Source organism: Crocodylus siamensis, chromosome 3, assembly GCF_052110815.1.
Source record: "Crocodylus siamensis isolate JL-2025a chromosome 3, ASM5211081v1, whole genome shotgun sequence".
In the NCBI taxonomy this organism is placed as follows: Eukaryota; Metazoa; Chordata; order Crocodylia; family Crocodylidae; genus Crocodylus; species Crocodylus siamensis.
In genome coordinates, this window is record NC_143397.1 from 199,124,836 (window position 1) to 199,150,433 (window position 25,598).

The window sequence follows — 25,598 nt, forward strand, 5'->3', positions numbered from 1 at the left end:
GCGTGCCAGGATTGGGCCCTGTTTGGCCTCAGCTGGCTCCTTCATGCAGGATTGGGTCCTAAACTACAAGAGCAAGCTCTGGGACCTGCTTCAGCTCTGTCCAGCCCCACTTGCTGGGTTCAGGGCCCTGTGCCACCTTTACCTTGTCCTGTATGCTGGGATCAGGTCCTGTACTGCCCTGTGTACCAACCTAGTCTGAAGATCCATGGACTGGATGCCACAGAGCCAGGGAACAGATCTGGCCTGCAGGCCAAGTGTTGAGAATCCTAATAAAAATTGATATCTCATACTGAATACCAGTAATTTTTTATTTCCAGGCAGTATTTCTGGTAAGTTTACTTAAAACTTCAGAGCACCAAGTCCTTTTAAATTCCTAAATTAGAAAAGTACATTATTCTAGCTTTCTTGTGAACCTTTGGATATACATATACAAGTACATATCAAGATCTTAGTATTTCTTTTCTTTCCAACTGTTAGCATCAACCAGCATGGGACCTGGACATCCTGTGCATCAGAAATGGAGGTTCCCCTAGCCAGAAACTCTTAAAAGATTCCTTAGCGGCTAAAGAATTACAGACCATGGAAAAACACCTGGCTGGTATGTATAGTGACAAAGGATCATAAAACACTGAACCCTATTCACCCAACCCCCATTAAAATTCATAAGTAAAAGAGAGGAGGGCTTAGCTGATATGCTGACAATGGTAGATGAGGAGTTTATTGTAAGCTCTCTTTCGTTTGCATTGGCTTTTAATTGGGCAGACAGAAAAAAACAACATTTATTTGAAGACACAGAATTTTAAACTTTTAAATTTGAATATGTATGATAATTTAAAAATATCCTGATGGCTTTCTGATGTACACATCTTAATAGCTACTGAATACTTAATAGCTTGGTGGTCAGGTATTGGTGTTAGACCTAATGTTTATAAGACTTCCGAAAGACCTCAGCTGGAATGAGCCAGCTTGGTCTCTGGGGCCGTATACAAATAATCAAAGAGTGTAAGGCTGAACCGATTTAATCTTTGCAGGTTAGTCTAAATTGCATAGATTGACCTGATAAGAAAGTATACAGACATTCACTTTTCATTCCAGAAATGTAGCTATATGCTTGCAGTGGCCCAGACCAGAAGACAGAGAATGCTAGGGCATGCTTCCCTGCTTGCCTGGAGCAGAGAGCTTGGGCCAAGGCTAGCCTGCCCATCCTGTGAAGGGGGCTTTGCCAGGGAGGTGCAAAGCATCCCTGCATGCTGGGGGACTGTGAGTTAACTTGAATCTGGAGGGTTTTTAGGACAGAAGTTCAATAAACCCATTTAACCTAAATCAGTTAAATCTGATGCTACATCCATCCAGGTTTATCTTAAACTAGTTTCAGCAATTTTGAAAGTGGTTTGTGGGAACTGAACTTCTGCCATATTACAGATTTGAACCAGTTTCTGATCACTTGTCCTAATACATTTCTGTCCCTAGCCTAGGAGATTTCATGGGAACTAAGGCAGTGTAAAATCAGTAAGATTATCTCTATTGTATGCAATGTCATTTGTGCTGAAGCACTGACAGGATTAGTATTTTTTTTAAGAGTATGAAAGGAAAACAGTTTGTGTGAAAGTATTTTGACTGGGGTTTTGTTTTAAATATACTTCAGCCATTTGGAATATAGCTTCTCCTTCCTTCCTTTTTCCCCCTCTAATTGTAATGAATATTTTTGTTTAGACTGAGCATAATAAATCATTCAAAACATGCACCATTTTACAAAATCGTATTGGTTTACTCTGAATAACAAGTTATATTAAACAATATTAAAAATTTTGAAGTATACAGTCCTGGAGGTCTGTGCTGTATTTACTATACATCATACCACTTCATGCTGATACCATAGCAAATAGCAAGCCTGCTTTTTAATAAATGTGATTCTGGAGGTTTGAAGATGTGGTACATGAAATAGAATTGACAGATATAAAAAGGTAAGTTATAATATAAAACTAATTCCAAATCAACTTTTCTCCTAACCACAAAAGTGTAGGGTCAGAATACTGTAGGCTAGGGGTGCTCAACCTCTGTCCCATGGGCCAAATGTGGCCCTCAGAGCCTTCCGCATAGGTTGGGAAATTTGGTGGTGATGGAGCAGTGGCAGGTAAAACTGTCACCTTTCCCTACTGCTAGACTCCCAAGCTCTATGTGAAGGGTCGCAGGTGAGCCACAATCCTCTCTCAGCATGGCCAGGTTGGGGCTAGACCATGCCCCCTTCCCTCTGTGCAGATGACTTGGAGCTAGTCCATGACCCTCCCACCAGTTCCAGACCACTCCCCCTTCTCTCTGCTCAGCCAAGCTGGGACCAGGCCACATCCCCTTCCCCACCATAGGGTTAGGCCATGCCTTGTTTCCTCTCACCCAGTCAGACTGAGTCCAAGCCATGCCTCCTTCCTTCTGTGGGGTCAGGCCACATCCCTTCCCTCTTTGGAACTTGATCAGGGCCGAGGTATGCTGCCTTCCCCCCACTCAGGACTGGGTTGGGGCCAGGCTAGGACCACCCCCCCCCCCGTTGAGGTCAAGCCCCCCTTCTCCCAGGTGTCTGGATTGGGGCTGGGATGCCTCCCCACCCACCTCTGCATGGCCAGACGGAGCCCTGCCACTCCTGACCCAGACATCAGATTAGGTCCACTGTCTAGAACTGGCCTGCAGAGGGTCCAGCAGCACTACCCGTCAGCGTGCTGGACAAAAAGGTTGAGCATCAGTGCTCTAGACTTTCAGGTATAAATAAATAAATACAGGACCTTAGTCCATGGAGTGACAGCAGGTTGGGCAGTGAGGAGTTCCTAAACTCCACATGCACCTTTTTAGATAGTTTATTTTAAAAGGTGGTAGTTCACCTTCCTACCTCATTATTTTTCGGTGATAAACCACCTGTGATAAGCCACCAGTCTACAGTTTTGATCATACTTTTTTAAGAAGACTGCTGCACTATCCTGCTTTGAAGTATCAATTTAGCACTTTCAGACTGAGGCTTCTTTAACAAACTCCTTTAGTTTCTCTAATTCTTTATTAAAATGTACAACTCTTGTCAGCAAGGTATCTTTCCCCAGTGCTTTCCGGTTTTTGGTTTGGGTAGTTAGATGAAGATTCAAATTCTTTAGAGCCAGCTTCCTGTTAGAAAGAAGCCTACCTTCTGGCTGTTTTCTCTTTTCAGAGCATATATTGCTTGGAAATGTACAATGATTTAAACTTGTGTAGCTCTATGAAACAGGTCAATCAACTGTTCTTAATATTTTGAACTTTCTATCAGGGCTTTTAAGTTCTCCATCCTTTTAGGCATAGTAGTTTCTTAGTTTATTTTACTTCTAGTACTGGTACTAAATATATCTCAGAAAACACTTAAAGCCAGAGAGTCTAACAGAGATTTACTTTAATATTTGTGTCTAACCTATCATCTTGCTACAGTATGAACCTTTGAATAAGGTAATAAGCAGTTCCAACTGTGGCCAGAAACATACTGAAGTGAATGAAAATCAGGTTCTTAAACTTTATGATTTTTTTTTCCACCCTGAGGTGCATAGCATACACAACAAGGGGTTAAAACAAGAAATGATGCATTTACATTATCTCATTTACTACTGTTTAAACCTTAATGATTCCTTGCAAGCTTTGGTAAGTTCTGTTCTCCCCGGTTACCTCCATCTGTGTGCTAGGAGAAATATACTGCTTTCTGAGTTTCTCTATCAGTGTGCATCTCCCCTTTGGACCACTGCCCACACAACTTTCTTTCTCCAAAGCTAATGTCTTTAAAGTTTCAGTATTTCTTGTGTTTCTAGACTCAGGCCTGGAAAATGGAGGTAGGCTAGGGTATAGCCCACTTAATAGCTTCTCTTTTGTCCCCTCAAGCTCTCTTGGTATTCTCTACAATATATCTTTGTTTCACTTCTAGTGTGTTTTCCTTCTGAAAAGTTTCTTTTGATTTAACTCCTTGCAGTCATGCAGTCATATGAAGGAGGTAAACTGTAGTGCATATCTATACAAAGAGATATATTGCATGTAGTTTCTTTGTTCTTTACTTTGATACTGTAACACACCTGATAACAGAGTAGTCTGAAATACTTTATCTGTCCTCATGTAGTGTAGCTGACACTACACTGTGGAATTGTCTTGATATATTTTGCCCTATAGCTGGCCTCAGCTTAGTACTGTAGCAGTGGGCCTTCTTGACCAATCTGTTCCAGTCTCCCACATTTTTCATATAGATGTGATCTTACCTGTTCTCTTCTCTTTATTTTCTATACCTAAACTTGTAGAATTTGGCTTTGATTCAGCAGAGGTGAATTCAGCATTTTTAGCAGATACAAAGTTTCTTCTGTCTCTGCAAACTGCCTAGTAACATTTTTCTTTCATAAGTTACAGCTGGCTAAGGACAACTTGGCATTTCCTGAAGGCTGAGCAGTTTTTTTGTTGGGAGTTAATTCAGCCAAGTTGGCAATTTGGTTTGGAGTAGGTATTCTGTGGTTACTTTTCCCCTTTAGAATATGTTTTATCATAAAAAGAATTTTTCTATACATAAAAAACTTGTAAATATGTTATGAATCAAACTCTAAGTCTGGTATTTCTGATATGTAAGTACTTGTAACAGTCAATTGTCCACATTTTATTTTCCTTAAATGACGTTGACAGGTGGTTTTCTTAAAAAAAAAATCCTAAGTCATGCCCCAGTAGCAACATTTGATACGTATCAAATAATGCTAGCATGTTGGAAACATGAAACGAGGTTTATGCTTTTAACTGGAGAAGTTGATGTTGAAGTAAAATCAAAGTGATAATGTGTGGAATAAGACTGTAAAATTTCTGTTGTGGAAATCTTCTGAGTTAGATAAAGAAATGTGTAAAAACATTAGTTTATCTGCAAACTAATTTACTGCCTAAAATTAAGGAAACATATGTCTACAAAAAACAGTGTAGAATTCTTATTAGGATATGTTGGGTGCATCTACATATGAAATTAATTCAAATGAATAAATTCCAGCTCCTATTGTGCAGGAGTTTATTGGTTCTGGGCAGAGCCGACCCAAGCAGGGTGCAGAGCCCGGGGCAAATCAACTTATGCGGGGCCTCACCCCCGTTTCAATCCTGCATGCCCTGGATGTGAAAGGGGGGGTGGGGGGGAGCAAGCGGCTGGACGCAAAGCCGGCGGTGGTGGAGTGGAGTTGCCATGGCCACTCTGCCTGGCTCTGCAGGGCCCCCCAAAATACTGGGCCCGGGGTAGTCACCCCAGTTCATGCCCCACTAGGAACGGCCCTGCTCTCGGACACATCTTCATGGACCCAGGACCACAGCACATTGAGCAGCCATGACAGAGTAGCTCCAGCTGTTGTGGGGCTCAGAGGGTCAGCCTGGCAACTGGAACTGCTCTGACCTGGCTTAGTTTGCTGTGAAAAGGCTGCATAGTGCACAAGGATGCCCCTGTGCAGGGCTAGCCTTCAGTGTCTACACCTGTGTTGCTGCACAGTAAAGAAATCCATTGCATGATAGCACTTGTATTTATATGTACTAACCTGCAGTAGAGTTAATTAGTTTCTTGCAGCTTAATAGGGCTGCTTGTGTAGATACTGAGGATTTACTGTAGAGCTAATTAAGCAGCTGTACTGTGAATGTCTCATGTAAATGTGCCCAGTTATTCCAGTTTTCCAGCACATTATCAAAGGAAGAAGTAAGAGACCGTAATCATTTTGCATAGATACAGGTTAATTAAATTAAAAAAAAATGCTTGGCTTGGTTTAAATTATGAAACTTGCATTATTGTGTATTGATCCCAGGGATTTGAATCGGTTATCTTATGAATTCCAAAATCATATGTATTGATTTTTCTTTTTTAAAAGAAGCTCAATGGAAGACTAATTACAAAGTGTAATTATTCAGAATGTAACAAACAAGCTGATTTTATGAGGTGAGTCTTTCAATTAGATTTTATAAAAATTAAAGCAGCAATAAGAAATGTCCTCAACTATCTACTAGAAATATAAACAGTCATTGCCTTTTAAATTTGCTAGTAGTAAGACATTTGATCATTAAAGAGTTAGGAGATTATATCACTTGAGACTTCACTAATAATATAGTTCATTCATCATCATCTTTAATAATAATGTGTTTTCATGTTTTTAATATATTATTTTACACACACAATGAACAAATTGACCTATTAATTAATTAATTTTTCTTTTAAAAAGTTACATGTGAAAAATGTGTAAAAATGAATAATTTTAAAACGGCAGGCTGATGTTATTAGTGGTTGTTCATAATTATTAAATGAGCAGTGTAAACATTTTTATGCAGTATACGCAAATGGAAATGAATGAGAACAGATTTTAAATTATAATAGTGTAAGTTTAGAATTCATTCTTATTTTAGGATTTCTGTTTTCCTCAATTAATTGCTGTCACAAAGGTTTTATGCAGGTTCATTTCAAGGGGCTTGAAGTCAATGGTGCTGTGTGGATTTACAGCAGCTGCAAAGGTGGCTCATGCTGCTGTTTGTTCTAAAGGAAACGAGTTGCCTTTATTGAAGCAAAGCTGAAATAGAGACACCTTCCAGTCAAGGTGTGAAATTGAGAAGTGGTTAGATATAAATTAGATGAATCAGTAAATGCCTTCTTCAGCCCTCTTGACATTTTTACTTGTGAAGATTTTTTACTGTCACCTTCCAAGCATACCAAACTATCCTTATCTTAATAATCCTGGTATGTAATGAAATGATGTTATACACCTGAAAATTAGAAGCATAAATGTTTTTGCTGAAATGAATTCAGAAGCACAGATTCTTCATAAACTCTGAACTGTCCTTTAATACGTAGATTTCAGAAAGGTAAACTTCCATTCAAATCACTCAGGAGTTTGATTTATATAAAGAGGAGGACATGCCGCCCTTTAAGGGACCGGATTCACTCTTTAGGTTTTAAACTAGAGGTCGGCAACATTTTTGGGCAGAGTGCCAAAACTCTCCTAAACTTGACTTTTAAGATCTTGGCAGGGGCAGATGGTTGAGGAGCCACGAGGGGCCTGATCCTCGTTGTTAGCAGGGCAGCCCCGGTCCTTTCTCCACCATCTGCTCTGAGACTCCTGTGCCAAGCAAAATTCCTTCATGTGCCATGCTCTGACACCCATGCCAGGGGTTACCTTACCTCTGTTTTAGTCCATGGCTGAATTCAGTGAAGCCTGTGCAACTGCAAGCTAGAACCATCAAATCTGGATCCAGACTTGGTCAAATTTCCAATTGCAGTAAAGTTTAAGCGTGTTTGGATATAGAGGGGTTTTTTGGCCCATATAAAGAGAGAAGCCAAAAGGAAAAATAACACCTTGAACTAAGTTCGTGTTCCACCCTCACTACAGTTAAAGTCTCTTAGAATCCAGAATTTTGTTCTTGCTCACTTGTATAGAAAAGAATAATTGCACAGAAGTTACAGTGGTATAACTTGGGTGGAATGTTTGATGATATTACTGGTTTTAAAGCCAGATAGAAAAGATAAATTGAAAAGTTTTGTACAGAAAAACATATCAGAAAAATATGGCATGTCTGATTTTACCATAAATCAAACAAACAAAAAACTAGTATTTAAAGAATGAGTTTTCACACTAGTTTTATCCCTGAGGCCTGGGAATCACTTGCTCAAACCTGAAATCAATTAGAAAATTATGAAGAAGTGAGAAATACAAACCATTGTGTCCGTTCTTTCAGTGTAAATATTACTGTTGTCTTTTTCTGCATGCAGACATTGAAAAGGACTTAGCACTCTGGGAAGAAGCAAGGCTGTCAAGGAGCCCTAGTAGTCAACCTACTAGTTTAGTTACTTCAGATCATCAAGGAAACCGGCAAGCCACACCAAGCCAAAATTCAAGGCCTCAAGTGCCAACCCAACCTGGGAAAAATATTCAACTCCAGCTGCAAGGAAATAAATCACCACCTAATAACAGCAGAACCCAGGTCTGCAGTATCTCAAACAGTAGGCCTCAGACTCCCAACATGCAGACCAACAGGCATCCAACTCCATCAACAGGAAACAGACCTGTGACTCCGAATAGTTTGCTGTCACGACCTCTAACACCTAGCAACCAGGAAAATAAGGAAGGAATGATTAGTATGCAAAGAAGCAGGTCTTTAACATCTAAGAGCCAAATGGGGAGGACCCTTGGAACTCCTTCAGGGCTAGCTGTCCAAATGAGTGGAGACATTGTTGGAACTGTCACTCAGAGAAGCAGTATATCAGAAGTAAGATTTAAAATTAATTTTGTTTTTTCCTCTAGTTTTAAGATTATAAATACTATGAAATTAGAATTTGAGGGTGTGTTTTAGTTTGTGTTTCACTTTAAATGAAAACACCAATACCTTATAATAATATAACACCAAGATAAATTAAAGTCATATGGCATTAGAAATTTGAAAAAAGGGACAAGGTATTTTCAGGTTTGGGTGTTTAGGGAGTGATCTTCCTGCAGTTATGCAAACTAAATTTCCAGTGGGGTCAATGGAATGTTTACTTACGTTAATGGACAGCAGGATTAATGCCTACTGAGAGCAATACTGTTTCTAAGACTGTGCTTATGTACAAAATATTAAGCAAGAGCATTTTTGAGGAATTTCTGAGTTAACTTTTTCATAGCACTGATTATTTTCAAGCTTAACTTTATACAATAAAAATAACTCAAATATTTGGCATGTTATGGTGTTAATTAGGTACATTTTCCATTGGTAGGTTTTAGCTTTAATAATACAAACATACATTCTGAAAAAAACAGACCTAGTAGAGCAGGACTTAAAAAGTTTAATACTGCTTTCCAAATTGGTCTAATTCACAGAATAAAAAAGCTGTTTCCTACATAGTCATAGGTTTTACATAATTAGTCTACAGTGAAAATAAAGACAAAGTACTTTGGAAATGTTACCACCAATTTTAGAACACCTTTTAACTAGATTGGTTAGCACAGAGTCTAACCAATTTTTTTTTTCCAAATGAGTTTTCTGAGAGGCATTATTGGCCTTAAAATGTGTTTGGAAATGACAGAAGGGCATAAAATAAGTCAAATGAGGCTAATTATTCTATAGTGAAAAAAATTGAATATCAGCATTGGTTACACGGAGTTCTAGGATGAAATAAAATCAGAGGTTATCATTGGATACTTTTTTATAATCCTAATAAACCTTTCATTATGTGCTATGGAAGAGAGAAAGCAGAGACAAAAATGACTCCACACCTGCAGAAGGTGGAGAGCAATCTTTCCCATAATTGCCAGTGTTTCTGAACATCCTCATAAGCTTCATTGCTAGAAATTAGAATTTATGTAGGTTTCTAAGGGAGAAGACAGGGATCACAACAACAGCACCTAAGCAAAACATCCTCTTTTTTGTAGAACATATACCACTAGATGCTGCTAGCAGCTGCTTGATTAACATCCTGGCAGGCACGTCTCTCTGAACTACTCATTTCTGTCCAAGGTCATCCAGCAGGCCAGTGGCAGAGCTGTAATTAAAACTCAGGGCTCCTGAATGCCACTCCAGCATTTTTCCCTTTAGCTCACACTGCGCACATCTACATGTGCCCCTATGGCGCTGTTGTTACTATGCCATCATTTAGTACTTCCTGGTGGCACATGGTTATTATAACAATGACCTACAGAGAGGAAACACATTACTACAGTGACTTAGCGTGTTGCTATAGCAAAGTAGCCTTTTGTGTAGACATGCCTACTTTTTCACATTTTTACCTACCTTCACTACTTTGACTGCTCACATTGTGGCCTACCTTTGATCACTGGGAGCAGTGGAACATTGACTGCCAGTGGCCTAGCCCCAAGCCTTATCATGGTCTCAAATGACTGGCAATTACTTTGTGAATCACCCCAGGGATAGCTGATAGCTGGGAAGTGGGAGCTTCACTTCATTAGATTTTTATTCTAGCTGACAAAAAAACCCAGTATCCTCTAACCCTAGTAGCTGGGTGATAGAGCCTGGCTAGTGATAGGACTGAGATCTCTGCCATTCTTTTACATAACTCATCAAACTCAGAGTTTTGGGGACACTTTCATCTGTCTGTTAATGCCTAGGCTTCTAGTTGCTTGGAGCACGGATAGCCAACCTATGGTACATGTACCACAAGTGGCACAAGCAGCCTTTGCATGTGGCAAGTGGCAAATTGGGGAGGCTTTGAAGGTGTCGAAGTCTAGAAAGACTATGTCCACTGCTTTCTAGACTTCAGCAGACAGTACAGTGGCAGATACAGCAGAGAGCAGAATGGCAGATCAGACAGGGGAAGGGAATTGGAATGACACACAGAAAGGGCAAAGGCCTTAATTTGTGGCACACTTACCAAAAAAGGTTGGCTCCCTCTGTCAAAATATACCCACAAGGCACCTCTGCCCAATTATGCTTCTTGCTGCTGTAAGTAAAATGCAAATGAGCCTAATGCTGCCCATGGCAGCTATCTAAAATGGAACGATGGGTGCCTTCTTCGAGCCAATCAGTCTCTTTGGACACAAGGACATAAGAAAAAGCAATGCTTTGGATGGCCTAGGACAGTGGTTTTCAACTTTTCTTAATTTGCAGACTCCTAAAAAATTTCAAATGGAGGTGCAGACCCCTAAAATATTTTGAATGGAGGTGTGGGCCCCTTTGAATTGTAAGTCTAGGTATTCACATACTTCTGATTCATCATAGTTATCTTTTGCAGTCCCCTTAGACAATAGTCTGTGGACCTTCAGGGGTCTGTGGACTACAAGTTGAAAACCACTGGTCTAGGATGAGTAAGGAATCCCTAGCAGCAACTTTGTGGCAAGAATAACCCTGGCTTTTTCTGAATGTGTAGATAACATGGGAAAAAATTAAATTATACCTATAAGAAATTTGAACTTTATAAGGTAAACTGCTTTGTACAGTAATTGTACACACTCCCACTTCACTACCTGGACCACATAAAAGAAAGGAAAGTTATATTTATTACCCTTTAGTCTTGTGCCATAGAACTTCTGTTAGATAAGACTGCACCGCAGCTACAGTACATTTACTGTATGAGATGCTATGCTGAAAGCCTGAGGAAAAAAAAAGACGACCTCCTTCTTCAGAGGAGGAGTATATCAGGAGTAACTACTGAAACCAGTGGAGTTAAACTAGTTTAAAGTTGGTGAAAACAAGAAAAAAATTACTCAGTCGATAAAAGTAGATTTGCAAAATTCTAGCAAAGTTTCCTTATTTGGCATGATTATCTTGTTAGGATATGATTTACTGAGCTGAAGAATTCACTGTGTAGTCCTGTAATTTAAAAGTACAACTTATGTTATCATTAAATGGAATGATGAACTAATTCAGTGAAGTGTTCTTAATATATTTTAGTGCTTTATGTAAATTTCTTATACAGGTTTTAAAAACTAATAGGAAATAAAATCCAGAAAAAGTTTTTCTTGGGTTTGTAGTAGAGATCATATTAAAACCAGGAATGATTTAATGGTGTTATAGAACGATTCTCAAATAACTTGGCAAAGATTTGACATGTCATCTGTTAAACTTTTAAAAAATGCTCAGGATTTTAGGTCTGTGACCCTCATCAAAAAGAATTACAAGTTGTCTAATGATCTGAGATTTTGTGCACAGGAATTATTGTGTCTTGGCATAAATACTACTTTATGTACAGTTCTAGCAGGTGCATTATATTGCCAAGTCTGTTCACGGGCAAACTGAATATAATAAAGATACATTACCTAGAGAAATATCTTTATCATCTTTATAAGACTAATAAATCAAGTCTTAAATCTTTTTTCCACATACATTTATATTCCACATACACATATATATTTAGTATTTCCTTTTCCTTTGTATTTTATATAACTTAACAAAGAAATGTTGAATTTTGTTTATCTCTTCAGGACAGGATCTGTTAGTTTGATATAGCTCAATTATAGTTCTCAACTGTTGTGAGAGGAAAGTACCATTGACTTGCTTGGTTCCAGTTTCATTTCTTGAACCATTGGATTTTTACAATTAATGTATAAATGCAAATAACTGAAAACTAGTTAAATATCTTTTCATTTGTTGTCCTGTCATTTACTATGCATCTTTACAATAGGAAGACTTAACTAATTTGAATTTCCTATTGAATAAGACATTATACCTAAATGAAGAGACTCTGTTCTTAGTACTGGGTGGAACAGCCCAACATTGATATATGTATCTTACAGCTACCATAGCTTCCTCCTCCCCTTGGGCATCAAGCTCTTCGCTAAATCTCTTAGAAACACAGCACAGGCTCTGACCAGAAGAACAGAATTTTATTGTATACAAAGGAATTTATTCATGAAACTGTATGTGTGTTTACTGTACATTTACTGTATAAGATGAGGTGGACAGAGCAATGAGATCACTTCCTCATTTCCCAAAATGGTTTTCTTTACTACATTTTGGAAGATATTACTAAGTCTGTTCTGTGTATTGCATCTCTTGGAAAACTCACATGCATAGTTTCAGAGCAGACTTTTATGCTTCTTTTTTAGTTTTCTTTGCTCTTTTTATTTTCCATTTTATGAAAACTTATGATCAGATTTTGGAGTATTATAGATAGGTCCATTCTTTGTCTTGTGATAGCATTGCTAATACTAATGGAAGTACTTAATGGAGCACTGACTACAGGGATTTCCCTCAATGGACCTGAACAGTCTGCTGATTCTGCCCCCAGGATAATGAACTGGAAACCTTTGCCTCTACCCCTTGTCACAGAAGGAAAGCAGGACTATGGAAATACTCTAAGTTGGACTGGGAAAGAAGAAATCATGTGGGCATGTCTAAACTATGTCAGACAGTGCAAGGGAGATCACTGCTCTGACAATATGCACTGCTCACTCACTCCCATTTTCAGGCCTGCATCCAGGACATTACCAGCATCATGTCTGGGGTGCCTTGGCTGCATGCAAACATTAAGAAAACCCCCAAAGAATGTGCTTTAACAGAAGAGGCAGCATGTTACTTTGACTCAGCTCTGCAGCATCTGTATAGATTAGGTACTTAAGCGGGCGTTATCTAATAGCTGATTCAGGCTATCAGCTATTAGATAAAAGTGTCAAAAAGCCCCACTTAAGCACCTGATCTATATAGGCATTGGGCAACTCAGATCCAACTAACATGATGCCTCTTCTGGGCATGCGCTAGGCTCAGCATGCGAGTCCACCAAGTTTAAAGTGATGCGCTTTTTTTTAATGTCTTTAATCAGCCCTTTTGAGTCTATCTGAAGTTTCCCTAATGGAGCCTACGTGACATTTTTTTGTGAGGCAGCAGGGCATTCATGACCTTTTCTTTCATTGCCTTCCTACCCCAGAAAACACACCCCAGGTGTTCTTCTGCCGCTCCTGCTGCTTCAGTTGACAAAAAAAAAATCAAAGTGCATATAATACAATCCCTCTAGGCAGTTTTATTTGAGTGGCACTTCCACGGCAGCAAGTTCATGCAGCAATTCATTTGGCAGTAATATGTGAGAAAATGTGAAGGGCCAATTCTTTAATGATAGACCCATGCATACATCAGTGCAGAAGGCCTCAGTTCAGATTTTCTTCAAAACCAGGTATGTAAACCTTATTTTTACTGAAGAAATCTATTTATAAGAGAAGGTGTCTTGATCACCGTGCTTTTGCATCAGTTAGACTCCACATATCCCTAACACAGGATCGATGGCTAGCGATGGGAATATAAACTTTTATGCCTCTTTAGTAGAATGCTTTAATTCCATTTTATAGTGTTGCTTGACCAATTCTCTGCTCTTTTTCTTTCCTTATTGGTTAGGTTATTAAAGAACACTCAGATGATCAAAAGTGATAAAAGAGCAGCCTAATCATGTGATAGCAGCAGTGCACCCATACTGCAGGAATCCTGCTCCACAACCAAATGATTGCAGTCAAAGCCTTCATTCTGATACTAATAACATTCATTGAAATGAAAACACATGCATAGGGCTGAAGTCTGTGGACCTTTAGCCCTATACATAGTGTTTTTAGTGTTGTAACTTCCATTTTCTTAACAGGATTACTGACTGAGTAAATAATTTACTCCCAAAAGGTTAGGTCTTGCCTGGTCAGTCTTGTCTTCAGCTTATGGCAGCTGAGTAAAGCAAGCAATGGTTTCTAGTTTGAAATTGATTATTGGATTTAACATATGTGAAATATTCACGTATGTGAATTCTTAATCTGTGGAGCCAGATTTTCAGGTTGGTAAATCTCCCTTAGTTGCACATGTTTTGTAGGAGCTGAGTATGTAGGACAGGGGTTTTCAACCTTTTTTAAGGAGTATACTTCTGATGGAGTGGAGTGGTGGATGGCAGTGGCCACCACCGTGTATGAGCTCCTACCCACTGTGTCCAGCCAGCCAGGTGGCACCTGTACGGCCTGTAGAAGAAAGCCGCTGCCCTCGCCGCCCCCCGGCCCTGCTCCTGGGAGATGGCAGTGCGGGGTGGTGGGTGGTGGTGCTCCTTCCCTGCCTGCCCGTCTGCGCGTACCCCCTAGCTCCTTTTTCAAGTACCCCCGAGGATACGTGTACCCCTGGTTGACAACCCTGATCTAGGATGTTTACAGCCTTTAAATTATATTCTCAATCCTTCATCTCCAAACATAGTGTTGCATCGCAGAATTCTGCACTGCTGTTGAATGTAAAACCATTTCTATACATCGGTTACTAAATTGTCTCACTACTCTCTGAAATTCAGGAATATTGTAAAAAAAGTTGCCATTTCATTTTTTATGTTTAGAACTAACTTTAAAAAGTTCATATATAACCATATTTCCAATTGTCTTTTACTATAAACAGTTTAACCCTGTTGATTTTAAACATTTCCATATTTCAGTTGTTTTGCAATACCACGAGGCAAAGGTATCCTGTACCTATTGAAGTCTGCCCCATGAAAGCCTGTGGACAAAATTTAATTGACTTTCATTAACTTTTGGATTAGGTCACAGGGCTTTGACTTTGTAGTATGGGAATCAATGGGACTTTTGCCATAGAAACAAATAGAATCAAAATCAAACCTCATTATTGGCATTTTTCTAACTCCTGTTATATGACAATTCCTAGAAGTGCTATGAATCAAAGAGCATTGGCATTCATGGTATTTTTTTAACAGAATTTTTTTTACCATGTCTCTGAGATGAGATCCAGGAATTATAAAAGTATTAATTCAGGGAATAATACTTTCCCAGAAGAAAAGAAAAAATAAATTTAGAAAATGATCCCAAAACTTGCACAGTCATTTACATGTTTGGTCTGAGATTGGTTTGTCCAACTACTTGTGGTCACAGTATTGGCTATCATCTATATTTTTATTCAATGTTTCAAAGTAACTTTATCTAAAAGAAATCTGTTTATAACAGGATGAATTCTTACAACAACTTCAGCTTGTCCACCAACCCTGGATATTGCCAAGTGACACAGAGAGTGAAGGAGTGGAAGCTGATCAAGATAAATGTGAGTGTGTTTGTTGGTCATTGATTGTATATTAGAGAGTATATGTAAAAAATACTTGTTCCCTCCCCGATCCTGTACCCCTAAATCACACAAGTAACTGATTCACTAGGATTATGTACACAAGCAATAAGTAAGAGCTGAATGACTGAATGCATAGTCTTAAAGGGTTTCTTTAAATAGGTGTTCTTACAGTTAAGACTGTATGTTCTGAATCATGTAAGCAGCATGTATAGCACCATAGCCCTGTTGCACGCTGTTGGTAGAATCATGTTAGCAAAGGTCAATGGGATTCTGACCTAAATGAGAGAAGGGCTAACAAGTAACACGCTCTGTAAAGCTCCATATATTGAAGTCTTAACCAATTGTATCTGGCCATTAAGTATTGTAAATAATTTTGCTGGAAATATCAGAAGTCCTGCAAAAATTTTTGAAGCACAGTCAGTAGTTTTGTGATCTGCCGGTGTGAAAATGTGTGCTATTTCTAAAACTATTTTAGGTTTTATGTTTTTTAAAACAGGCTGTTTAATCAGGTGCTTAGAGTACCTTGCACGTGGAACTGAAACTGCTTAAGTAAGTAGCATTAGAGTAGGTTAGGTCATTTTGCTAATGGAATAGTTGCAGATAGGGCATTATTTATAATTAGTGAAAATCATGTATGATAAACAGAATATCCTTTTCCAAATGCTGTCCCTTAAACATTTCAAGAATTATATCTGCTCATGTGACTTTGTCAATTCACAGTTAGCCTGTGACTTGCACGTTAAAATTGAAATGTTGCAGTTCCCAAAGTATGAATCAGAACATTCTTAATGTCACAACAAAATAATTATACATTTCCTGTCACTACATTAGTGCAATGGATTTGGGCTCATTTTTGGTTAAACCTAAAATTCTTATTTATTTGATGAGTATCATGAAAGTGATACTCAGCCCTGGGTAAAGGACTAGACCCAGAGCTATATGGTCAAGGGACCCACTGCTTACCATCTCCCCAGGGGTGAGAATTACCCTGGATTCACAAGCAGTGCAGGTTTAAATGCATATTGAATTGAGCCCACTGGGCACATCTACACATGTGCTTTAATGGTAGAATCATAGAATCAAAGGACTGGAGGGGACCTGTTAAGATCATCAAGTCTGGTCCCCTGCCATGGGCAGGAGATTATTGGGCTCAAAAGAGCTCAGTGAGGTGCTCGTCCAGCCTCCTCTTGAACACCTCCAAGGATGGTGACTGCACAGCCCCTGTTGGGAGTGTGTTCTAGATTCTAGATACCCTAAAAGAAAAGAAGTTTTTCCTAATGTCCAACCTAAATCTTTCCTCAATTAGCTTGTGCCTGTTGGTCCTCATCCTCCCTGGGGGGTGCCTTTCTGAAGAGTCACTCCCCTAGATCTTGGTGCTTGACATACTTGTAGGTGGCTATCAAGTCACCTCTCAGTCTTCTTTTGCTGATATTGAACAAACCTAGTTCCCAGAGTCTAGTAGCCTATTTTACTGTGCATTAAAGCATCACATAAAAAATACCATTATGCTAATGTGTAGTAAAACAGGCTATTGCACATTCAGCGTCACTTAAAAACTGTGCACATTGCATTATTTTACATTAAGGCAGCCAAGTGCACATTTGTTTAGCATCTCACATTAGAGGTACTAAATTGAATGCGCATTAGGAAAAGCTTCTTAATGTATGTGTTGACGTGACCACTGTGTAACTATTATAGAAACTCTTTGATGCTTATACCACTTTTTGATTTAGCTTAAACTTGTGACACAGAACAGAGAAGAAAAAAATTATAATTGTAAACAATAATTTCTTTCATGAAAAGAATTTACAGCTGTAATGTGCTTGCACCTTGATTGTAAGTCTATCTGGCATCTTGCATAGTTATCCACTGTACCATTTAAAGTGGTTTATTCTTTGTACTATTGTAACTATAACAGCAGAGCAAAGCATTTTGATCTAAGCAATATTGCCATGTTATATGACATATGAGAAAGGTAAATTGGGTTGAAAAATTAGTTTAAAAAATAATAATAATGTGGTAATAGTAGCCATCTGGAGGTGGAATGCTAGTGCTGTTGCCAAGCCCACAGCACAGAACTGCAACTGTTGGAAAATAGGAACTGCAAACCCCCCAGGTGTTGAAATAACTGTAACATAGACAGCCAATGAGCATCCTGGCATACTTGCTGATGCCAGTTCTGAGTGTTCACTGAAGGTAGAGCAGCTGGCAAGGTATGAATAGATTACATTTCATTTTTCATCCTAAATTTAATAAATCTGTGTGGATGCTGTATATGTGATTTAGTGCTGAAGGGCTTGAAAGTTCATAATTTATGAGTCTAAGCAGAAGAGCTACAGAATTAATCTCTACAATAGCAACACCTGTTCTTTGACTCAACTTTTAATAAATTATATGTGGGTAATATTTACCACATTCTTTGACTTCTTTGAGATAATAGCAACCATGTGTAAAGCTAGTCTTGGGCAACAGGAAAACTCTATTCATGAAGAAAGTTAAGTGAGAAGGCATATGAGTCACCTTGTGTTCTTTTATAGACTTCTTTAAATGAATATCTTCTAGTAAGTATTGTGCTTCAAACTCTGACGAGTTTATATAGGGTAGCATTTTCAAGTGAATTGGGAACCTAAAAAAAGAATCTTAAAATCAATCATGACAGTTAACTGATTCCCATCAACCTAACTATCATTTGTGTCTTGAAAAATCTGTCCTTAAACCAAATTTTCAAGAGTTCCCTTAAGAGTTTAAATCTCTTTGGAAAGTCAGTTAATTGTATTTAGCTCCTAACTGATTTTTTAAGTTGTTCTTCAGCTCATAAGTTATTTGAGGTTCTTTGAAAATTTTACCCTTTGTTTGTAAAATAAAGTAGAAAGAATCCAAAAGAAATGGAAATGAACAATGTTTTTTAAAGTTTCACATTGGGATAAAGGGGGGAAAAAAATTTTTTTCTTTGATAAATCCCAAGATAGAAAAGTCTGGAACTCTTTAGTTATACTATAAAGGAAAATCCAATACAGTTATCCTGGAGAAATACAGAAATGCCATAAAGATGGGAGAAAAAAGGAAGAGTTTTATGTTAACTGCTACTTTGAACCCAAAATAATATAACAGTTGGGTTTTTTAATTTGATCTGAAATATGATTGTATTGTGGTTACAGTCCAGTCAGTCAGATTTATAGATGTGTAAATCTGTATGACTCTCTGTTGGTATGTCTATACAAAGCACTTTACTGTGCATTCAACTAACCTAATGGCCCCAGCAGCCTTACCTGGGGTTCTGGGGGACTCCCAGGGCTTCAGCAGTGACAATCTGAGAGCACAGATCCTAGGCTGCAGTTTCGGGTGGTGCACGTTGCCGCCACGTGCACAGCCTTACTTTTTTCTGGTGTGGGTTTTTCTGACACCAGCATTTCTCAATATCAGGAAAACCCCACTGTACTGCAAATTAGCACCTGCATGTGCAAACACCTGCATGTGCGGCATGTGTGGTTTGAGGCACCACAGACAGATGTGCAGTTCCACAAACTGCACATGCTCACTCATCTGGATGCACCCAGACAGCAAGAGCCTGACTAAAAACTGATTTGGGGTGGGGAGATGCTCCTGGTCAGCCCAGGAGCATCTCCCCACAGTGCTTAATTAGGCCAGGGAGCAGGGGCCTGACTAAGCACTGATTTGGGGGAGAGGGGGTAATGTCCTGGCTGCAGGGGCAACTGTCTTCCTGCCACATGGGAATTGGGACCCATCCTAATCCCCATGTGGCTGGGAATGCTGTCCTGGCCAGGACTGCTACATCCCAGATACGTGGAGATTGGATTAGGACCTGATCTTGATGTGGCCAGGAAAGCCATCCACATTGGGTTGGGATGCTGCCTGCCAGCCAGCCACATGTGAATCATGAGGGTCTCAGCGGGGACAGGTCTCCTGGCCACACAGGGACTGGGAGGGTCCTGATCCCCAGCAGAGAGCATCCCAGCCATATGAGAATTGGGACCGGCCCTTATGTCCCCTGCTTGCCCGGGGGCTGGCACCCAGGGGAGTCTGAAGCTCCACCTGGATGCTGCAGGGATGTGGAGTAGGGCGGAAGCAGACCTGGACTGGGATGCTCCTGTCAGTTTGCTCTACACAGGGACACATGTAGATATGCACCCCATACCACTTTAATACATTAATTGCATGTGTAGATGTACCCTGTGAGTCAAAGGCTGCATACAGGCATTCAGAACCACTGCAAGAATTCTCACAAGTTTTTTCCAACTAGAAAACTCTACCAGGAGAAGACTGTACAGGCATTCCAGGGATCAGGTGAATGCTGCATAGACAGCCTGCACTGCTGAAGGTTCACAGCCCGCAGCCCAGCATGCTTTGCGGGCTCCCCTGACTGCCAGAGTGCCAAAAACAACTGAGCACATAGAAGAGCACTGAATAGCTGACCACCCAAGTGGATCACATCCACCCAGAGAACTCCTAGCCGCAAGCCTATCCTTGCATTGAGAGAGCAGAGCCAGAGCAGAATACTACCGATCTTGAAAATTTTCACTTCAGCAGCTCACAGTGGATCCATATCCCTCTCATTCTGGAAGCTCAATTTCCTGCTGCATTCCTCTTGCCAAAGAATCAGGTTAGTTTGGAGTATCCTTTCTGACTTCATGCACTAGAAGCTCATGATGGCATACAGCCTTCTTCAAATGGCTTTGGGTCGCATGGCTGCACTCCTACTTGAGACCCTTTACAGGTGCTTCTGCCCAAGCAGCCTCTTGGATCTCACTGAAGACGTCCATGAGGAAGAAGAGGCCCTATAGATCTCTGTGCAGTCCAAGGTACTCTGGAACCATCTGAAGACGCACCAGTGCTTTGGGATCCATGAAGCAAGCACTGGCAGGTGGGAGAGCCTTGTCTTAAGCACCTAGCATAATCACCAATGCCCACCTTCATGGAGATAATTGCCAACTGGCCCTGCACATCAAATGACAGGATATCATCATAAAGCCACCCCTGAATTTGGTGAAGTACACTGCCATTGTCATCTGGAAACTGGCAACCTTTGACAATCTCTGTTGACAAACATGTTGGCATGGGCAAGTCCACAGCCAGAGGCAGTCTGGGAGGTGTATCTGGTCATGCAGAACATGTTGATGGCATTTGTCATCTACCTCAGCAACCTGAAGGAGGTCACTGCTGGATTCCACTGAATCAGCTTCCCCAACTGCATTTAAGCCATTGATGGCACCCACATCTCCATTCTCTGTTCATCAGCCACAAGAGCTTCTTCTCTGGTGTGCTGCAGGGTGTCATGGCTGCTTCACCCACATCAATGCTGGCTGGGTAGGCAGTGTGCATGATTCTGCAAATCCAGCCTCCCTGAAGTAATGGAGAGAGAGTATGGCCTTGTAGTCCCTAGTATTGAGGTCAGCAGATTTCTCATTCCCCTCATTATTAGGGATCTGGCCTACCTTCTCCTCCCCTGGCTCATGAAGCCTGACATGGGGCACCTGGACAGCAGGAAGAAATACTTGAACTGCTGCCTCAGCAACTGACACATGCCTGTTGAACGCACCCGTGGGTGTCTCAGGGCACACTGAAGAACTTTGTGTGTATGTTTCCATATGGCCTAAGAGTACTTGCCACACTTCATCATTAGGGGTGCACTGATAGAGATTTTTTGGGCCAATGCTGATGGCCGATTTTTAGCGAGCCCTATTGGCCACTACCGATCTGATTCTGATGTGCAGCCAGGCAGCTTGAGAATACGTCTATCTGGTAAGTCTGTTATGGGGGAAGGAGCAAGGGCAGAGGGAAGGGAGTGGGGTGGGAAGGGATGTGGAGGGCAGATAAAGGCCCCAATGGTGAGAGAGGGAGGGAGGGAGTGGGGTTGGGGAAGGGGCTGCACAGCCAGGACAGGATGAAGCCCATGAGCAGTTCATCCAGGGGGGATGGGTAGGGTACAGGGATGGGGTGGTTCCCACTGCTGCATGCACCTCAGTAGGGCATGGGGGGGGTGTGCCCCAAGATCTGTGCGTGGGGCAAGGGTGGGCTGCTGCTATGAGCTGGAGCTGGGATGGTGCCAGGCTCTTCCCAGAAGGGAGCTGGGCTGGGCTGTGCTCAGGGCGGGTGGTGGTGGTACTGGGAGGTGGGTTAAGTGGGGAGGACTGCAGCCACTCCAGAATTCATTATAATTCCCCTGTCAGTGCTGCCACCCCACCCCGAGCGCAGCTTGGCCCACCCCCCACCAGGAAGAACCCAGCACTTCCCTGGCCCCAGCCCGCCCTCCAGGGGTATGCGCAGTGGCTGGAACGCCTCCCCTCCCTGTGCCCCCCAGATGAGCCACTCCCAGCTCCATCCTGTGTCCTACCTCAGCTGTGCAGCACCTGGCTCTCCCCAGCACCAGCCCCACTTCCTCCCTCATTGCTGGGGCCTTGATATGCCCCACCCCCAGCCCTTTCCCTCACAACAGACTTACAAGCTGGACCTGGCTGCTCTCCATGCTGCCAGGCTCCATTTCTGGCCACCTGGGTGGTGTGCTGTGGCTGCGCGCATGCATGGAGAATTTAGTGGCAACATTATGGGCCACATCAGCCAAAAAAAGCCAATTGCCGATATTGTCAATTTTCCTTATGTTGTTGCTGATCCGATATGGGACCAATGTATCAGTGCACCTCTATTCATCTCTGCCTGTATCCTCCATAACATCTGTGAGGCCAGGTGGAAGGAAATCTTGCATGAGGCCTGGGCAAAGGAAGTGCAGTGTCATGGTACACTGCTGCTAGGGCATTAGTTCTCAGGGCATGACTCCCCAGTAGGGAATCATAGTCAAGAAAGTCCTGGCAGATTATATTTTGTAATGCAGGCATGTAACCTGGTCATGCATGAGTAGGGCACAGAGCAAGTTGAGTCTCAAATTTCCTTCTGTCTGGGGTTTACATAAAAACATTTTCCCCTGGCAACCATGAGAGAATCAGGAAGAGGGTAGCCCTGGCTGAACACCTAGCCATGTGGGAATAGGGCACAGGAATTAGACTTGTCTCAATTTATAATTTTTTTATTAATGAAACACAGCATAAAGTCACCCCAGTCACCTCTGGGGGCCCTGCTCTGAGCTCTATTTCTGTAAGAATCTGGGGCACTGGAATGGTGGGCTGTGGTCAGACCCTAGAGCTCATGTTGTATACCATGCCATGGAATGGTTGGCAGGTGACTGGCTCATGGGGGAGGACTGCAGTGTCTGGAGTGCGTGACTCCATGTACCCCATATGCTGCAGTATAACTCATATCACTCTCCCCTTCCCCTTGGAGAGGACATGCCTAATCACTCCTGTTTCCCTCATGCTCTTCCTGCCCCCAGTCCCTCAGGTTTCAGAACCTATGGCCCCACTTCCCCTTTCCCTACTTTGCCTTCTGCTCTTTATGCCCCTAGTCAGGGCACTGCAAGGTCCATCCCTCCTTGCCCTGCCTTCTGGGATGCTGAGGGCAGGCCTCTGTTCCCCCCCCCCCCCACTGTAGAAATATGGTTCTTTGGGGAGAGAATCAGAGGGGGGGAGTGATGCCTTTCACATGTTGCGAGGTGGTGGTGACCATGATGTGGCCATAGGAGAGGGCAGCAATTTGTGTCCAAGCTTTCATAAGTTATACAGAAATGCTCCATGACACTGTCATGAAACTTACTTTCCTGTATCAGGGACTCAGCCAGCACTTCTATGATGGTACTACAGAAAAATCAGGGTTCCTGTTCAACATGCAGATAAAGCCAGAAAGTTACTTTAGTATGTGATATGGCAAACTCAGTGCTGAAAACATGGGGATTATCACAAACACAGTTATACAGTTAATTTAAATTAATACTCTAAAATATTATAACAAAATACTAACTATAAGTTAGATAGCAGTGTTACAATACTTGCTGAAGAATGCACCTACATGGTAACTACTAGGAGTGTGCCAAACAGGCTGTATTTGATTTGGATTTGGCCCAAATTTGGGACAGTTATGATTCATTGATTCAGATCACTGTTCCAATTTGATTTGGCGGAATCCAAATCTGAAGATTCGATGCTGATTCAGAGAATCAGCAATTTGGCCATGGACATAGCTTTAAATGTTTTTCTACATATCTTGAGGTACCAGGCATGGCTTGTGAATGCTGCAATGGTGGGGTGGTTGGAGCGTCCCACAGGAGTGTAGGAGAATCCCCATGTGCTTGGCGGTAGACCCAGAAGTGAACTGGACTTACTTCTGGTTCACTTTCATGTCTGTCGCCAAGCGTGCGGGAGAACCCCTGCCTCCTGGCTCGGCCATCGGCCATGGGTGGACCCCAGGTTCCCCCCCCCAAACCTAGGAGGCACCAGTCGCGGGGGTGGGGATGGGGGTGTGTCCTATGCTGTTCCCAGTGGACCCAGAAGTGTACTGGAAGTGCTTCTGGTCTACTTACAGATCTGCTGCCGAGCACGCTGGGGACCCCTCCACACTCCTGTGGGATACTCCATCTGCCCTACCATCTCAGCATTCACGAGCCACCTGGTATCTTGAAGTATGTAGAAAAAACATTTAAAGCTGTGTCTATGTCCAAATCTCTCCGAATATCTCTGAATTGATTCAGAGGGTTCTGGTTTGATTCAGAGAGGTTAAAGAGTCTCCTGGTTTGATTCAGATTAGGAAATTCGGCCGCTGAATTGAGCCAAATCTCTGCTGAATTGAGCCAAATCTCTGCTGAATTGAATCAGTGACCAAAGCTTTGCACAGCTCTAGTAATTACAGTTTCAATGCATTTGATCCAAAGTATGTACAACTGGGCTAGAGAAGGAGATCGTAGGTGCCCCGTGCTTGTTGGCTGCAGCATATCAGCTCATACTAGCTGTGAGGGTTTGGCTGGGGTGCAGGTGGCTAGCCCTGCTGCAGGCCACAAGGAGTGACCTGGGCTCAGCTGGGCAGGGACACAAGTTACCTAGCCTAGAGGGGAGATCCAAGCGATACAGTCTGAGACATAGCCTGAGGTTACGAACCAGGAGTGAGAGAGCCTGTTGCTGAGTTCCAAGGAAAATCTGAGGGCAGGGTCAAGGGAGCCAAGTTGAGTCAGGATGCTGGGGAAACCAGAGAGAGTAGGGTCAGCACTGAGGTTCAGGGGAGATCCAAGATCAGGGTCACAGCAAGCCAAACCTGAGTCAGGAGCCTGGGGAACCATAGAGCATTGAACATGAGGCTTGCCAGAACAGACTGAGGCTATGTGAAGGCATGCCTGCACCCTGAGGTAGCAGGTACTGCCTATAAGGAGTGAGTGGCACTTCAGCAGCCAATCCAATTGCAGAGAACTGGAGCAGTTGCATTAGCCAGGGATTACAGGCAGATGTGACAACTCAGATGCATGGCCCAGTCAGGTATTACTGATAGAGGCCCCAATGCCAACAGCGAATCCATCTTTCCTGTGCCTCTTTTTTTTTTTCTCCTTTGACTTTTTATGATATCATATTCTTCTGATTTCTAGAAACCGATAATAACTAGTCAAAACTTCCACAAAGAATTATCTTGTCATTTCCAATAAACAAAACCATCTTCTATCTTTGTTGCTTCCTGAAGGTTTTTCTCTAGAAGCCAAACTCCTAGGTCCTCCACCCCAGCTTACCTTACTAGCCTCCTTCCTAGCTCCTCCAACTTTTCTTTTGAATTACAATATCTGTGGCTTTTCACACCGTGTTCTGGTAGCATTTGCCTTTCCACAGTTTTTGGTGATTGCTTCTTTCTCTCTCCTCAAATTGCTGATTCCTGAAACTGTTATGCTTGTACCTGATAAAACATTTAATCACCTATTACTTACACTTCCTAATTCCTACAGGTCAGCATCTTTTGACTGTATCCAACTGTTCTGCAGGGTGATTTTCTAGGTAGCCAGTTACCTTGGAACCCTGTGTCTCTCTGTAGCCCTAGAGCACAACGAGGGGCACGTGAAGGGGCTGGGCTTTCTTGGTTCCAAACTATGACGTGGGTGTGATTTGGTCTGTACTTGGCTGAAGCAATAGAGTTCAACCTGCTTCACCAACTGTCTCCCTGGAGCTGGGTTGCGGGGAGAGGAGTGCCTGGAGCAATGCATACTGGGATACTGGAGAACAGTGCTGAGGATACAAGGG

At 41.8% G+C, this 25,598-nt stretch overlaps 1 protein-coding gene across 2 annotated transcripts in view; it reads left to right on the top strand.

The window, feature by feature from the left end:
* C3H8orf34 (chromosome 3 C8orf34 homolog) overlaps positions 1-25,598 on the top strand; it is a 324,719-nt gene that overhangs the window by 281,425 nt on the left and 17,696 nt on the right. For both annotated transcript variants that reach the window (XM_090040118.1, XM_090040117.1), the window contains 3 exons: positions 478-598; positions 7,748-8,244; positions 15,369-15,462. In XM_090040118.1, coding sequence (XP_089896244.1) covers positions 478-598; positions 7,748-8,244; positions 15,369-15,462 — 712 coding nt within the window. The remainder of the gene's footprint in view (positions 1-477; positions 599-7,747; positions 8,245-15,368; positions 15,463-25,598) is intronic.